This window comes from Ambystoma mexicanum, chromosome 4p, assembly GCF_040938575.1.
Source record: "Ambystoma mexicanum isolate Mex_15411 chromosome 4p, UKY_AmexF1_1, whole genome shotgun sequence".
Taxonomy (NCBI): Eukaryota; Metazoa; Chordata; class Amphibia; order Caudata; family Ambystomatidae; genus Ambystoma; species Ambystoma mexicanum.
In genome coordinates, this window is record NC_090927.1 from 1,225,664,401 (window position 1) to 1,225,681,062 (window position 16,662).

The 16,662-nt window shown below is 45.0% G+C and overlaps 1 protein-coding gene across 2 annotated transcripts in view; it reads left to right on the forward strand.

Moving 5' to 3' along the window:
* The window catches only part of SYNDIG1 (synapse differentiation inducing 1), a 1,155,325-nt gene that overhangs the window by 380,928 nt on the left and 757,735 nt on the right, over nt 1–16,662 (forward strand). For both annotated transcript variants that reach the window (XM_069606881.1, XM_069606880.1), the window contains exon 2: nt 7,660–8,220. In XM_069606881.1, the coding sequence (XP_069462982.1) occupies nt 7,741–8,220 (480 nt within the window). In that variant the 5' untranslated portion in view covers nt 7,660–7,740. The remainder of the gene's footprint in view (nt 1–7,659; nt 8,221–16,662) is intronic.

A 16,662-nucleotide genomic window follows, 5' to 3' on the forward strand; every position in this document is an offset into this window, starting at 1 on the left:
CTGTTTCTCCAAGTTGGCTCATTTCGTTCCTTTTCCTAAGCTGCCCACTGCCTCTCAGATGGAGCAACGTTTCCTCCATGAAATATACCGTCTTCACGGCCTCCCAGAGAAGATATTGTCGGATCGTCGGTCTCAGTATATTTCTTCTTTTTTGATCAACTGTGTCGTCATTTGGATATTCAGCGGGCTTTGAGCTCTGGTTATCATCCCCAAACCAACGGGCAAACCGAGCGTACCAATCAAACCCTTGAGCAGTACCTACGATGTTACGCCAATGCCACTCAAGACAACTGGTCAGGTTGGTTGGACACCGCTGAAGTGGCTTACAACAATGCTGTCCATTCTGCTACCGGACTCAGCCCTTTTTTTGTTCTGTCGGCTTGCACCCCAAGTTGCTACCTGTTCGTCCTATGCCTCCGAGTGCAGTTCCGTCGGCTGATGCCATGGTATCTCTTATCCACGACCAGCATCGTCTAGCGGCCAGTACCCTAGCAGTGGCACAAGCACGCATGAAGGACCAGGCCGATAAACGGCGGAGGCCTGAGCCCGACCTTCGGGTTGGTGATAAGGTATGGCTCTCCTCCAAGAACTTACCGGTTCGCAATTTGCCCGTGAAACTGGCTCCCCGCTTTTTTGTCCCATTTCGCATCATTGGGCGGATTTCTCCTGTTGCCTTTTGTCTGTCCCTGCCGCCTTCTTGGCAGATCCATCCTGTTTTTCATGTCTCTCTTCTGAAACCCTGTGTACCCGATGTTTTGGGGCGTCCCTGTTCCCGTCCTGCCCCGATCTTGGTTAAGGGTGTTCCTGAGTTTGAGGTGCAGGAGTTTTGTGATTCCCGGATCAGGCGCGGGGTGCTGCAATTTCTGGTCGGTTGGAAGGGCTATCCGGCTTGTGACCGCACTTGGGAGCCTCGTTCCTCTGTACATGCCCCTCGCTTGGTTCGGGACTTCTACCTCCGCTATCCCTGGAAGCCTGGTGCCCGTGGGTTGTCCGGGAGGAGGTATGGTGTCATGCTGCGCGCACGCGCACGCGCACCACTTACCTGTTCTGGGGTCCCGGTTCCTCGGCCACGGAGGTCTCCCTCATGGAGACTGTATCCGCGCTGGCGTCTTTCCTCGCGACGTCCCGCGGTCTGGGCCGGCTCCATGGGCGCGGCCATCTTGAATGTTCTGCGCATGCGCGGATCGTCAGTATCCCACGTTCTGCGCATGCGCAGTAGCGGGAGCATGCGTTCCAGGCCTCGCTTTGGCCCCAGACTATAAAGAGGCTCTGCATACACGGGAACAGGGCGTCTCAACGTGGTTTCCCGTGTATGCGCTGCTGGAGCCCTGCTTGTCTCTGCCTCCAGTCCCCTTCCTGTTTCTGCTTGCCAGACCTCGCCCTGCCTACTTGCTTCCTCCCTTGGGTCCCAGTCCTTCCTGCCCTCTGCCCTGCTCCTTAGCCCTTGCCTGCCCCCTGATCCAGTTGCTGGGTTTTGCTGGCCAGCCTGGGCTACTATCTTGCCCTGCTCGTACTACTTGGAGTGAACCTTCCCTGGGTGGGTTACTCATCCCTCCTACTCTCTTTTCTTGTGAACCTGTCCTGCCTCGTCCTGCTTGTGTTGTGCCCTGCCGGTACCTGTGCCAATAATCTCCGTGGGAGCACTGAAGACCCGTTTCTGGAACACCATACTGGACTCAGCTTGGCCTTCTCTGTCAGTGGTTACACTGTTCCAATGTCACGTTAATACAGAGAAGAGCTCCTCGTGGCGTTGGGAGCTGGTTCAGTTCCATCCTGTCGTTTATCGCCAGGAGGGGGTTGGGTCGGTTCCTAGCGTTGCTCTTTCCTCGGCTGTGATTCATCGACATACTGGCAGCCTCAACTCAGCGCTCTCCAGGAAAGAAAGGTAACTCAAGCTCTCGTGACGCCTCGTATAACACTACCACACAGTGCAGATTCAGCCTGCACATTTAAAGTCAATTTTTCTTTCCCATTTCCATAGCATTATGCATTGGCTCAATATGCATGAGCTAATTTGCACTAAATGTTATTATCATATTCAGTTACATGTTAAATGGGGTTGGGTTAATTAATATGTTAGATTTAGGTTAGTATTATATTCAGTGCAGTTCAGTTCATTGAAATAGCATCCTGAAGCAAAGTGCAATTTGTGCTCTGTGAATTGGCATCTATTTAATTCTGCTTGAGACTCGCACTCTTGAGTCAAGCAATGAGTTTCACACAGCTGGGCCCCAGTTGAAGTTCAAACCCTTGCTAAAATGTGAATGTGAATGCGGAGTACATATGTTGAAATGCAGAGTCTAATGTTGAAATGCACTGCCCCATACTCCTACATCCCCCAGGCACTCAACTGTTACCAGTCAGCTTTCACTCTGGACCATAACATGTATATTGCCTGTTTCCGTCACATCTATTGTACCATTGATTCTGGGTTCTTTTATATGATATTTCATCTAACTGAAATTCCAACCCAACATTTTCAATTCAAGCATATTTCAAACAATGGAAAAACAGTGACCTTGTCTAAATATAGCTTAGACTTGGACAAGGTAAGGCATTATCAGTAACACAGGTTGATTAACAAGAACAGCATATCATCGGTAGTAATAATTTTGCTTGTAGATTTACTTTTATGATGAATGTTCTGTATGGTGTCCTTACCTGCCAAGTCACACATAATGGAAGAATGAGGGAGACCTTGCCTTGGAGTTTCTGCTAATGGAAAAGAAAACATAATCTAATGCTGTTTTTTCCTTCAATGTTTGTGATTAAAGGTACTAAATTGGCATTTAGAAACCTAAGAAATGACTTAAATGGTAGTTTACGCATCCACTTACTTATATTGTTTACAATATTTTTCTTCGGTGCTCATGGCAACGGATTGCAGCAAACAGATGTTTAGTTTTACAATAGGAAATATTCTCCTTTTTCCCTTTCTGTCATTTAGTTGTCACTAATGAAAAAAGATTTATTTTTTTCTTTTCCAATGATTTATTGAATTTGAACGTGTTGTTTTTGATATTCGTCCAACAAATTCTTGAATTCCACCTTTGATGGGTATCATGTATTTTACATGGCAAATGGGGAACACACAAAATATGATTTCATAAGTTTGGAAAATTGTTGGATTCATTTAAAAAACATTGCAATGAAATTAAATAAATTATTGGGGAAAGAAATGGAAATCTCAACACAGAACCCTTTTAAAACATAGGCTCCCAGACTGTGTGGGTCAGATTGGTCAGAAGGGGCAAACTCAGGGCAGATTTCTATTAAATCCACTGATTGGCTGCCCTCTTTCCTCTCTAACCGCTCTTCCCAAGTCATCCTGAGCCCCTTCTCCTCTCCTTCTTCCATCTCCACCTCTATATTGCCCCTCTGTATTCTCAACATCTAATTTGCATGCCACATCTCCGCTTTCTCATCCAACTTCCAGTGTTACGCAGAGGACACTCAGCTCTTCTTCAGACTCCGTGTTGACCCTCTTGCACCCTCCATCATCCCTGACTGCCTATCTGCCATCGAGTCCTAGTGAATTTCATTGATATCTGGCTCAACGCCTGCAAAACTGAGATCTTCCCATTGGGATCCCTGCTCCCTCCATCTTCCCTTCATTCTGGCCTTCCTCCTTGGGCTCTCCCCCTGCGCCTTCAACTGAAGCCAGAAATCTTGTAGTCATCTTCAACTCCTCTCTTTCCTTCCTCCCGCACACTCAGGACATTGCCAAGAAGTCCAACTATCAGCTCTTCCTTCTCAAAGGAAATCTACCTTTTCTTACTTTCCCTCATAAGTTCAAAGTCACTCAAGCCCTTGTTCTCTCTAGACTGGACTACTGTAACCACCTCCTCCAGAACCTTCCTTCTTCCACTCTGCAACACCTTCAGCTTATCCACAATAGGGCAGCAAGACTTATCCTTGGCCTTAAGCCCAGGGACTGCATCTCTCTAAAATGTCTTCACTGGCTCCTGGTTGCTGCACGGTTTACATTCAAATCCCTCTGCATCATCCACAAGGCTATCTGGGCGCAGGGAACACACTATCTTCAACTTTATCTCTCTAAATACTCTCTCCTTAGACCGCTTAGCTCCTCTGGCACCAACTGCTTGTGTGTCAAGCATTTTGCTAAGCAGAGGGCAGGGGGTCACGCACTGTCCTCTGCAGGCGCCCTCCTTTGGAGTTGCCTCTCCCTCCTCCTGAGTCTTGAACAGGATCTTCTCAAATTCTGGAACCTCCTGAAGACTTACCTCTTTTCCTCCTCCTTCCCTCCTTCTCTCCTCAGCTAATCCTACAGTTGCTGAATTGGGTTCCTTGGCCCTTATGCCTCCTCTGGGCCTTGACCTCCCACACCAATTGTTCCCAGCTCCTGTCTTTCCACAGCACTTTGCATCTGCATACCCTCCGCTCTGGAGGCTCGCACTTAGACATCTTTCATCCGAGGCCGTGTAGCACTCAACATTGTAGCACTTCGTCCTGGCTCCCCCACTGGCTCGGACTCCCCAGCACTTACCCCCTCTTCCCTCTTCCTTTCTGCAACTGTACGTTCTAAATTCTCACAAGGCATAGTAGGTTTGCCCCCCCCTTCCTTTTTCCCCTCTGCTCCTAATATTGTGTGTAATGTTGTAATTTGTACTTCACATTCACCCTCCCTCCCTGCCCTGTGGGCGCTTTGAAACTGTATATTCTTATTGTATAAGCGCCTAACATCAGGCTGCTTTGGATGTGGTTATGCTGCTGCTCAATCAGGCAGCCATTTTGGAGGGACCAATTGAGTTCAAATATGAATGGCAAGTTGAGAACGAGCTAGGTAGTAACAGTGCACTTTCACTATTTTGTAGCAAGAAAGTTGATACCTGCTATCTTGAAGGAAGTGCTCTGCGATTCATAAAATTAGAAGCACCCACAAGATTTTGCCTCATGTCGGGAAAACCTGCTGCCTATATGGTGTCTTGCGAGGGGCTACACAAGACACCATTTTTGTTGTTGTGACTGTTGCTTTGATTCTTCCCTACCATCAAGTATTGCAAGATCAATGGCTCTCATGAATACATTTGAGTATACGTGCATTTGCCAACTTCAGCTATCACTCAGAATAAGAATCTTTCAATTTGAAATGGTATTCTTTTTTTTTTGGCAAGGTATTGTTTATGTTTATAGCGCCTATACGCAGGCAAGTGTTTCAAAGCGCTCATGTTAAAAGTTTTCAGCTGTACTTTATCTCAATTCTCCCAATACTTAATTTATCATTATTGCTGAATGCATGCATATACCTGCTTATTTAACATATTCAATACATCTTTCCCTGAAAAAACGGAAACATTGGTCGTTGATAGCATGCATCTATTTTACTGTAAGAAACAGTCATCCAGAGTGTTTGTGTTTTACATACATTAATTCGCATCTTTTATCATTTTGGATGAAGTTCAAAGTTTCCCCCCAGTGACCTATCCTCACAGATATTATTCCCAGGTCATCCCTTTCTCAAATAGCCCTTTCCACATTGGCCAGTCTCATTCAGCATGCGGTTCGTCAGCTGGCAGCTGATAGCTTGGTCACCGGTGACTGGTACTCACATTGCTTCTCTGCTACACGGGCCCTCTGCAGTGAGCCTTACTGCATATGAGCAAGCATCAGGGGCTATCATAGCAAGTTGTGGATTATGAATTGTCACTAACTTGCTTTTTGAATTGTCTGTTTAGGCGCCAATGTCCTTGGCATTGCCACTTCCGGGATTTCACTACTGTCACTGGGTGGATTACAACAAAACACACAACACGTGTGGGTGGTTCAACATCTTTAGGTTGGGGCAATATGTATTGCAAAGAGACCCCAAACAAAAGATTAGATTCAAGGACAACAGTGGTAAAATTAAAAGAAAATATTGATTTAAAAAAAAAACCAAAGAAGATGAAGAAAATTCAATGAAGGACAATGCTAAGAAAACCTAGTGTCGTGGGTTAATTGTCAAATTTCTATTCTGTTCACAAAATGTGCAATTTCTGCACCCAGTTGAACATCCTCCAAATCACAGAGTCTCAATGAGGCTTTAAGAGCCCCAGCAAACCTTTGGTCTTTGACTTGGCCTTGTGAGAGGATTCCAACACTGAGTGTTCCTTTGTGAACTTGATGAACTTTTTCCAGGGTAAGACCTGTAGCTGTCCCCAGTTCACCCTAGAAGCTTCTTCATGCTTTACCCAGGAAAAACCTGAAGCTTTCCCATTCTTGCCCTAGATATCTCTTCCATACTTTACTGGTTTCTCTACCCGCTATCAAGGTATTTTCAGGCTGCAGTAATTATAACCCAGAGCCATGTATCCTCTCCAGTCTTTCAAAATGATTTAGTTGGCTCTGGTAGAATAACTACCAAAAGTATTTATGTACAGCCCGCAGAAGAGGATTCTCTCAAATCCTGACTCCTGCCACCTTTGGGCCAAGGCTCTGAGTAGGTTCTCTAGCCTTGCCTTCCCATAAACATTACCCTTTCTAGCATGTGCCCTATCTGGCTTAGCTAACTCCTGTCCTATAGCTCTACCACAACGTGGCCTATTTGGTGTGGCCAACCTAGGAATGTCCTCTTTGTATGTCCTACTCCTTGTCTCACTGTTTTCATAGCAACATTCTCGATCATTGTCCTAACACCCTCATGTTTTATAACATTAGGCTTTGGTAATAATTGTCTCACTAAGTGTTGCGATTGGTCAGTCCGTGTTCTCATTCGTTTGATGGGTATGATTGATGCATGCCTAACTAGACAGTTGTATGCTCCATCGGTTTTATATATGCTCAGGCGATTTGCTTGTCCTGAAAGGCTAAATCAATCTGTGGCCTACCACCTGTGCCGAAAGTCTCAAAAAGCTTGTCTGCCATCATCGGATCAGCCACTAGCATCAAAGCGGAGCCACCGTTGGGGCCACCGCTCTTTGATTTGCCCTGCATGCTGTTTGCTCCTAGTAACCCATTCCTGTGACAGACTTTCTTGGTTTTTTCCCACTTGCTCTCAACTCCCACCCATCAATACAGTAATGGACACTCTTTCCTCACTCCCCAGAAAAGATACAACCTGTTGCACGACACTAGTGTAGGTCGCGGAAGAAAGTTCTCAAATGAAGACTAGACGATCCAAGGGTGACTTGGACTCAGTCTGAGAAGGAGCAATGCACAGAAGCAAAGCGAAATCATAATGTGCTGTTCTGCCTCGATAATGCTAACACCCTTATGTTCACAGTGAAGACATACAGCTCAACATATCCCTGTCAATCAATTATAAAATGGGGTCCTATTATACGTGTAGCAGTACTGCATATTTTACTAAAGGGCGTAGGACGGAATGGTGCTGGCTTCGTCATTTTAATAATTTTGAGCAATTTTACTGAATTATTTTATTTTGCATTGAACTATATTCAATATGCTTGCCACGCTCCGGGGAATACTATGTGTTTATTTTCTCAAAAGGCCTCCATAAAGGCTCGCCGCAGAAGCTCAAAGCGAGACTCATTTCCCTTGATTGCACAAGCTTTTTGCGCATTAATTTTAGGCCCTTCACCATTCATTGAATTTTTTTATTTTTAAACTAAGTAGGGTGCAGTCAATCAGAGGTATTAGTAAAGGATGTGCTGCCGTCCATTGTTTATTAATCATATTTGGTGTTTTTTCTGCTTGCAGGAAAATGGAACCCATTAGGCAAATGTGACCTGCCCTTTCGAGTTACAATTACTAACTCTGCAGAAGCAAGGCAAAAACACAATGGAAGGTTTAATTGAGCCGAGCAGTGTACTAATGCACAACAAAATTAGCGAAGCTGGCAAAAGGAACGGCCTGATCAACACGAGAAACTTAATGGCAGAAAATAGGGATGGGTTGGTATCGGTGTATCCCACGCCGCAGTACCAGGGCCACATTGTCGGAGGTATTTCATCTCAACCGTGCAAGGACATCGGTGCCAATGACTCTGTGCAACAACTGCTCGACCCAAACATGCTTCAGCAGACTGTGGAGTCCCACTACCGGCCCAACATCATCCTCTACTCTGAGAACATGCTGCGATCTTGGGGCGAGAACGTCAGCGCAGAGTGCTGTGAAACCACCTTCATTGAAGACCTGTCGCCAACAAAGGACAGCTTGGAGTACCCCGATGGCAAGTTCATCGATCTCTCAGCCGATGATATCAAAATACACACTCTTTCCTACGATGTGGAGGAAGAAGAGGATTTCCAAGAATTAGAGGTGGGAGATATTTTGCGTTCTGGACATGTTGTCTACATTTTGCTTGGGAATTGGTGTATAGGAAATTTGATCGCTCTGCGCACTGGCAAAAACAGCACACTGCCTATCAGTGGGGGAATGTTATGTTATCGAATGTTCTTGAATGTGCTGACTTTTAGGCTAGCAATAGGATAGGACGCTTTCCAGTCTTGCCACTGAATTATTGATTATCTTCACCAGTGAAGCCACTGAAATCATTTGCAAATGTTCCCTAGTTTGATTGCAATTGAACCTATCCGTTTGGGGTCATTCAACTGGGTAAACACTGTTTCATAGATGCCTAACATAAGTTGGCATTCAGCACACTTCGAAGAATGACACAGGAATAATATTAAAATCCCATTTAATTTTTAGAGCGTCGATAAAAAATGATGTTGTCTATTTCAGCAGTTGAGTTGACGCCTCTTTGCTCCACCACTTAAATTCTGATCAGACAACTAAGGTTTGGGCAACCTCCTGCTTAAGGATGGCAATTGCACTGGTATTGCTTAAGAAAAGAACCTTTGCTTACATTGTATGTCGGTCCCTTCCATACAGGGTTTATCATCATCACTTTATTCGGCCATAAGGCCATTATAGTACAACATCATAAATATAACAACAACACAACAAATATGACAGATAAACTACCCTTCCCCATCAATATTGGAGCAACCACAAATACATCCAAGAACAAGTATTAGCCAGTGGAATATCTACCCAGTTAGGGTCTCTTTCGATGCAAATAAGTGTCTCTTCAATAACAACATTAGCGCAAATAGTTCACTTATTGACTGCTATATGAAGCTAGATAATGTATTGCACAAACCTTTCTGTAGGCCATCATCTGCAGGAATAGTCTTTATAGTCTTAATCAAGGGTCCTGTCATGAGAACAATCACATCCAAGAACCCAATCCGCATGTGCAGGTTTTCTCCATGGCATTGTGGACCAGATAGACTTACCCGTTGACGTTTTTCCCATGGGGAGTGTGTTTGGGACATAGAGTACAAGGCCGGGTGGATTCATTTCCAGGGTACTTTCACCATAATTTGATAGATGCACTTTCATTTCTATCGTGGAGTTTAATGGGTGCTTAAATCTCATGTCCTTCCCTGGAATGCTATTGGCCACTCTTGGTGCCCTAAATTCAACTAATATGGAGTCTGTTTTGGTTACTTCCCAACTGTTGGTCCTGGTACAGTTTACAATATCGTCCCGGGCTTTAAAGATAACGCCACGCACTACGCAAAGCCAATTAATGCATTTATTAATAAGGGCCTCTCTAGTTTCGTGGTTATTTCGGGCCAATTCGGGTAGCTTACTCCCCATTCGGCCCCAGCTCCATTACTACATTTCTTACCCTTTACAGCATGCATGCTTGGTTGAACAGATCTGGCAGGACCGTAATATGAATGGTTAGATTTAACACAACCCTCCCCAATAGCTGACTTTCCAACTCCACAAACTGCCCTTGCTTCAGCTTCTGCGAGGAAGGGGGCTGTGGGGGTGTCTCTACACTTGAATTGTCTGTAGGGTGTGCAGGGGTACATGCAGTGGTTGAGACCAAGAGTTCATTCTGCGGCAAGTACCTTTTTATCCCAATGCCCACTCCATTTCCCCTGGTGGGCCCTATTTTAAACATGTTGATATGGCCAAGTTTGATTTCAACATGAGGATTCAAGCTGGCCGATACGTCCGGCATTTTTGGGCCCTCCATATCCCCCTCCCTATTGATGGTTCTCTCCCTGCCTTGAAGTTCTATGAGGGAAACTAATTGTTGCTTTACATCCGCCAGTTCTGCCAAGACCTTGGCACGCTGACAGCCACCAATCACCAATCACCAATGCCCCATTATTGCTTATTGGTGGCTCAGGAGGATAGCTCAGGGGCAACGTTCTTGCCTTGGAAGCAGGACAGCACAGAGAACCACAGGTTGTCTACCCGGGTCCGCGCTTAGAAACCTCTGGGTATTAAGCGCATTATAAATAACCTAACATATCATATCATATTTTCAACCGGGTGAAACAGGGGTGCATCTGGGGTAGATGGTAGGGAGAGCGACTGCTGTTAGGGGTCAGTGAACTACTCTCAGCACACATGGTCTCCCCCTCGGACACACACAACCATCAAATTCTCTGCCCCCATTTACCATGGGAAAACTAGGGCTGTTCAGAGATTGGTGGCAAGGGCGGATTGTACATCCTATCAGTATGCCCTGCAAAACGTCATATAGGGCCGGTTTATCTCGGTTAGGCCCATTGTCCAGCAAAACCCAACCCTGTACTTGATTTGCTTCAACAGAATTCAGCATAGACGGAAGAGTCAGACCCAATCCCACGGACCTCTACTTCAACACCGCCACCCTGTTGATTGTAGTCGGCATAAATGGCGAGGAGACTGAATTTGTCATAACCGTTTGCGGGGATTTGATTAAATTCAAGGTATCCAAAGGAGTTTTGAGCATTAGAAGATCCATGGTATCCCCCTTAAACTTGTGTGGATGTGTACCAAGTCTTGACATGTCACCGCTAGGTTCCTCAGAGGTGCCCACTGGCCCATTCTAAGAGTCTGTGATCCGCCTCGGGGGCTGAAATTAGTAGTTGTGATTTTGGTCGTGGTGTGCAAATATATTAAGCCATCTGTGCTCTGGTAGTGGAAATAATTGTTGGCTTCTTAAAGGCTATAGCTTTTGCTGTACCGTTCCTGGGCTCCAAGTTTCATTAACCAGAACATTGGCCTCCCCTGCTGGTGTTGGTGGGGCTTCGGGTGACTTTGTACTTCTGCGAGGCAGGACGTGTTCAGCCCGGATTTTCCTTTTTACTTTTAGGATTTTCAGCAGACATGGTAGGCAATGAAAGGGGGAGGCAGCTGAGGCGAGAAGGGAGCTGAATTGTGAAGCTGTGGGCAGTTGAAGATAATCAAAGGATAAGCAATAAATGGCAGTAGAGGGCGGCAGACAAACAGGACTTATGTCTTATTGCGGGCAAAAAACCTTCACTCTTCTTAACCCACCCTCCCAGACCTAACCCAGCCACTCACCTGGTGTTACAGTCCGTGGTCATTAATCAATCATTAATCTACAATGGGCATTAATCAATCATTAATCTACAATGGTCATTAATCAATCATTAATCTACAATGGTCTCACTCTGAGGGGCTGCAGGAAGTGGCTTCCACAATCTTGACGCCTGATGCTGAACACCCTACCAGCGCCCTTCCCCCCCAGTTACACAAAAGGGAAAGCAGCAAGCGATGCGAACAGGCTTGCATGGCTCAGCTGCTCTGTATCAGCACACTCTGCAGAGAGGGACACTTGAAGGAATGTCAGCGCGGCTCCCTGGTCACACACCCCTGGGTGATAAAGCCATACAGCCATACAGCTGTATTCATGCATGCCACACTGTAGGAGCATACAGGGGCTATGACAGAAGCTGTGACAGTACGATATGAGCAGGACAGCAGGACAGCAGGACAGCCCCCTTTCAGCCCTGCTCCACTGCATGGGCCCAGGGGCTAGACTTAAGGTCCAGAGTGATAATAAGGAGTAGGGAGAACCCCTTCTCCCACCCTCATAATGAATAGGCAGCAAAACAGCCGCTCTCAGCTCCGCTCCTATTCTTAAAATTCAGACTTTATTTAAGAAGCCATGAGGGAATGAAGACGATGTCCTTTGCATTAGAAACAGTTCACTGTTATCTATTTCTAAAGCAGCCAGACATACTCAGAAAGGATCCCTCAAGAAAACTTTGTTTACACTAATTAGTACTTAAAAGCAGAGCTCAAGTTAAGGGTACACGCGGGTGGACGGAGTCCCCCGCATTTTTTCAGAGGGCACCTTCAAATGCTAATTTCTGTTGGCACCATATTCAATTGGTATGTTAATGAGTCCCCCCCACTTTTCTTTTAGGACTTGACCCCTGCTTAAAAGTTATTATTGACCTCCTCTCCATCAATGAGAATGCTCAGAATGTGTCTATAACTACTAATATACACCACATCCCAAGCATTCTTCATGCGCAACACAACATGGCCAGGGTGACTATCATTCACATGGCCCCCAGCTGCAGTAGAACAGAGCAACATAATCCATGCACAGTTGCTCCCCATGCTGGTGACAGGGTTAAAAGGATGGGTGTGAATTTCATTCATCATTATGGCTCTTTTTGGGGTTGTGACATGGGTATTTTTGGTGGTGTCAAGGCTGCCTATGTTTCTGGATAACCCCACTCTGTTCTTGTGTTGGTCAAGGGTGTGGGGTAAAACCTAAATAGGGGATCCAGCCTCTCCCTACTTGGGCCTCCAACAGAAAGAACACCTAGCCGATGTCAAGCAGGGCAACCAAGTGATTACCCCGCCAAACCCGAGCAGTTAACGGTGGGGTGTGGTTGAGATATCCTATTCAGCATTACAGGAAAAGAATATACATACTTTGCAATCATGTTCTAATAGCCTAATAGACCAAAGGGGAGATGGATCATTATTGCTTGGGATAATGTCTTTCCCCAGATTAGGGGCAGATATTATTCTATCATAAAGACCCCTCCCAAGTTCTATTAGCCTTAATTTAAAGCCAATGATTCTAAAAAAAAGCATCTCAAAATCTTTTCAATGTGTAGCTCAGTGACTCAAGTAGAAGTGCCGGAAAGTGTTCAGCTAGTGTAAGCAGACTTCCTTGCAGGGACGTCATTTGGGGGTCGCCAGAGGTCGCATGAGCGACCTATGCTGTCTCCCCAGCGACCTCTGAAATATTTTTGCGCCTCCTTTCCCGGGACTGCAGGTTGTGCTTTTGAAAATAGTTTGTTGTTTCAACAAACTATTTTAAAAAGCGTGCAAGCTCCAGAATGCCTGCCGCCATGCCTGGGCAGTGGGTGTGGCATCAAAGTGTCTGACTTTAACTGCCATTTTCAAGCTGAGCTCGTCTGGAGATCGGGCATTGTTGGGGGGGCAGAGCTCAGAGTGCAGACAGCAGCAGCACCAGCCCGGGTGTGTGCAGGGGAGATTGTTTAAGCACAGCAAAGTAGAGTTCCCCGCATCTTTTACATGATTGAGGTAGCAAAACCACAGCATTTTTGCCATGATATATTCTATCCACGGCCATTTTTGCCGCAATTTTAAGATATAGAACCTCAGGAGCTGGATTGGTGTCATCTTGGACAGACTGCAATTTCCCCAGTTGCGCTTGTTAGTACACAGACCATCCGCAGCTCCACACACTTAGGTTTTGTGATGGCCATCCATCATCTTGAAATAGGTGGCCAGCCACGTGGTTCTGTGATGGCATTGCTGGTGTTTGTTTTCAAGTTACACCTGAGGTATAAAGACTGTTTTTTTTCCCAGAACGACCGTGAATCCCTGGTGTCCGCTGTGAGCTGGGCTTGCAGTAAGTTCTGCAGGGACTGGAAGGCAAATGCTTTGTACGGTATCACCTTGACATTTGGCACATTGCTTTCAGTTAGACAAGGGTAATTCACTCCAGAACATGTGGTTTTGAAGTTTAAGGATGCACCGACAAGGCGTTGAATTCGGCTCGGTTTTTGGGGTGGGAAGTGACAGTTAACGGGTGTGGTGTCCAGTTACAGGAATGAGATGCGGGTCCCGTGTCAGTCTTATCAGCCGGGTTGGCAATATTAGACCCAGACTTTGCGCCCCTTGTTCTCCTTCCCCCACCTCAATCCCTGAGCCACAGACAAACTGCTGCCTTTAAATTCCCTGAGGGTACTTAGCCTGCACTTTTAATTTCTAATACAGTGTTTAGTTGTTTACACTTCTAGCGCCAAGAGACCCGAATGTGGATAGTGTAGTCTATACAAATGTGGTATACATAACCTGTTGTAGGCTTATTTGCAGTCATATGTAAACTGCTAAATACATGTTAAATAAGTAACTAACATTTTTGGACTGCGATGTATGCCGCAAAGTCTACTACGTTGCTGTGGTCGAGTTGTAGAGCGCTGAGCCCACATCAACATGCGGTGCAAGTGGTTCAAACAATACACAGATCCAGATGTGTGCTAGGTAATGTAGTTCAGTGAGACATTTCTTATCTATTTTTGGAAATAAAAACCCAGCGTTTAATCCTGACTTCCTCATTGAACCATGCTGGCCAATCTGTAGAGGTCTCCTGGCTCCTATTTTGGGCTGTTTTCAGATTTTTCAACATAAAAAGCTTTACTGAACTGACTTCCCTACTTCCACTTCGCTTGGATGCCCAAAGCGTGCACCATTTATTAGGAAAGACACCATATTAGGTTATCTTCATTATTTTTTGCGATGTCTGCCTGTTTACTTACATTCTTGTAGGTCCCTCAAATGCCTGACAGGCAGACTGATGGCACAATATAAGAGGCCAAACAAGCCACATTCTATTTTTCAAAGCACAGTGCCTCTGTATTGGCTTGCAAAAATAATACAGGAAACATAACTGACTTTGCAGAAAGAATGCAACGTGTGTGGTGAGATTAAAAATGCTGGTCCACTTGTGTAGAGCCTTGAATTAAGAATTATTTGTCCAGTGTTGGTGGAGATGCCTTTTTACGTGCAATGCATGCTTCAGTGGTGGGTGCCTGTTAAATGTTAGGTCTGGCACATGAACCACCCCTTTTTATTAGTCCTGTATATTGCAGGACCACTCCTTAGCAAAATATTGATATTAACATTTGGAAAACAAGACTTAATGCTAAGCCTGGTGCCTCACAGAGACCAAACTATTATCAAATGTTCTGTCAGAAAAAAGATAATATTTGATGTGGCGGGGCACTCTGTGCCCCTATCACAAAATTCCTGAGCCTCCGGGTAAGCACCGGAGTGTAGGCAGCTACGGGTTGGCTGCCCTCCTATGAAACGCGTGTGTGTGTGAACAATCAGCGCAATGGATGGCTTGGGAGCGTCATTTCAGCTTGGATGTGTGCCCCTCCATAGTTGTCTGTGATCATGCTCATCACCTGTTGGTGCTTAGCTGCCCCAGTGACCCATCCTGTTTCCTTGGACTATTTCATTAAAAATTGTTGGGTTTAAAAGGTGGGCAGTTTTTTTAAAGGCAAATAATAATTTGTCTTGTGCATTTTCTTCTAAAGGGAAAGGTCAATTGAACTAAATGTGTATATTTCACTTTAAGATATAGTCACTTACTGTGCATGTATTAATGGGTGGCAGCTTTTGATTTTTGCTACAAGGGTAGAGATTCCCACACTGAGTGACGCAAGGGAGCTGTACACATCACCAGGTCGAAATAATACATTCTACAGCACATTTTGCAGCAGGAATAGAAAAAAAGCCATATGATTTAAACTCTCTGAGCTATCCAATTGTGACACACTATGCTGTAGAATCAATTGTGAAGTTAAAAAGAAACATTTATGAAGATGTCTACCCACCAACCTCACGAGTCCTTTAAAAAAATATATAACACTACAATTATCAGGTTTACTAGTGTGCCATGACATAACCCTGCTGTTTCTAAGCACTGTAATAGTAAGTGATATGTTAATAAAAAATATAACCACCATAGTCAACACATTACCAAATGCTGTGGTATGCACATTTAAGGATACATAGCTGTTAAGATAGCTCAGTGGATTAAGTGCTCACTATGTGTGTTCTGCCATTATAGGTTTGAATTCTAGCCAGGTCTACTGAACCATATATGCCACTGACCATATAGCTCAGACATGTATGGTTACTAACATATAAACTCAGCAGCATATAGATAAGTACAATGTTGTGGTGTCAGCCTCTTGGTCTGTGTGATGATGTACCATGTGTGTATTCCCTTTAACGTGACATATGGTGATGCATTCTTGTATGAAATGTATATCATATTACAGTGATATTGTAACCATATTTCTTTTCTTGGTGTACTGAGGAACATGCTAAATGATGCCACTGGCTGTTTTGTCAAGGGGTGTAAGGTTATGTGCCATCACTTCCTGCGATGCACTTGGAGGCGGGGTCAAATGACACCATTTCCTGTGATGTCATCAGAGATCAAGGATGCTGTGATGCCACTTCTGTTACCCCTTTCATTTTGGTGAAATTACGTCCCTGCTTCCTTGGCCCAGCCTTTCAACCCTTGTAAAAAGTAATGATTACAGCAGTCTCGGCAGTTCAATCTGAACTGTCCCTCCAAGGATCTCTCACTCTGAATTCTGTAAGGGACTAGTTCTGCATTATTATGGCAGTTCTTTGCATAACTCACTTCACATCTTCAGTACTCTCAAAGCAGTATGCCACTCATCTGATTTCTTTGGCGTCCTTTGCAAGGGAGACAATACACTTAACCCAGGAACTTAAGATTCATTTTATCTCTCTCGAACATTGTATATGCTTTTTTTCATATGCTACTTGGAGCTTTAATGTGAGCCTCGTGTACACCTGAACAGGTGGTGTTTTCCAAATTCATATAAGGAAACTGAGCAGAACAAA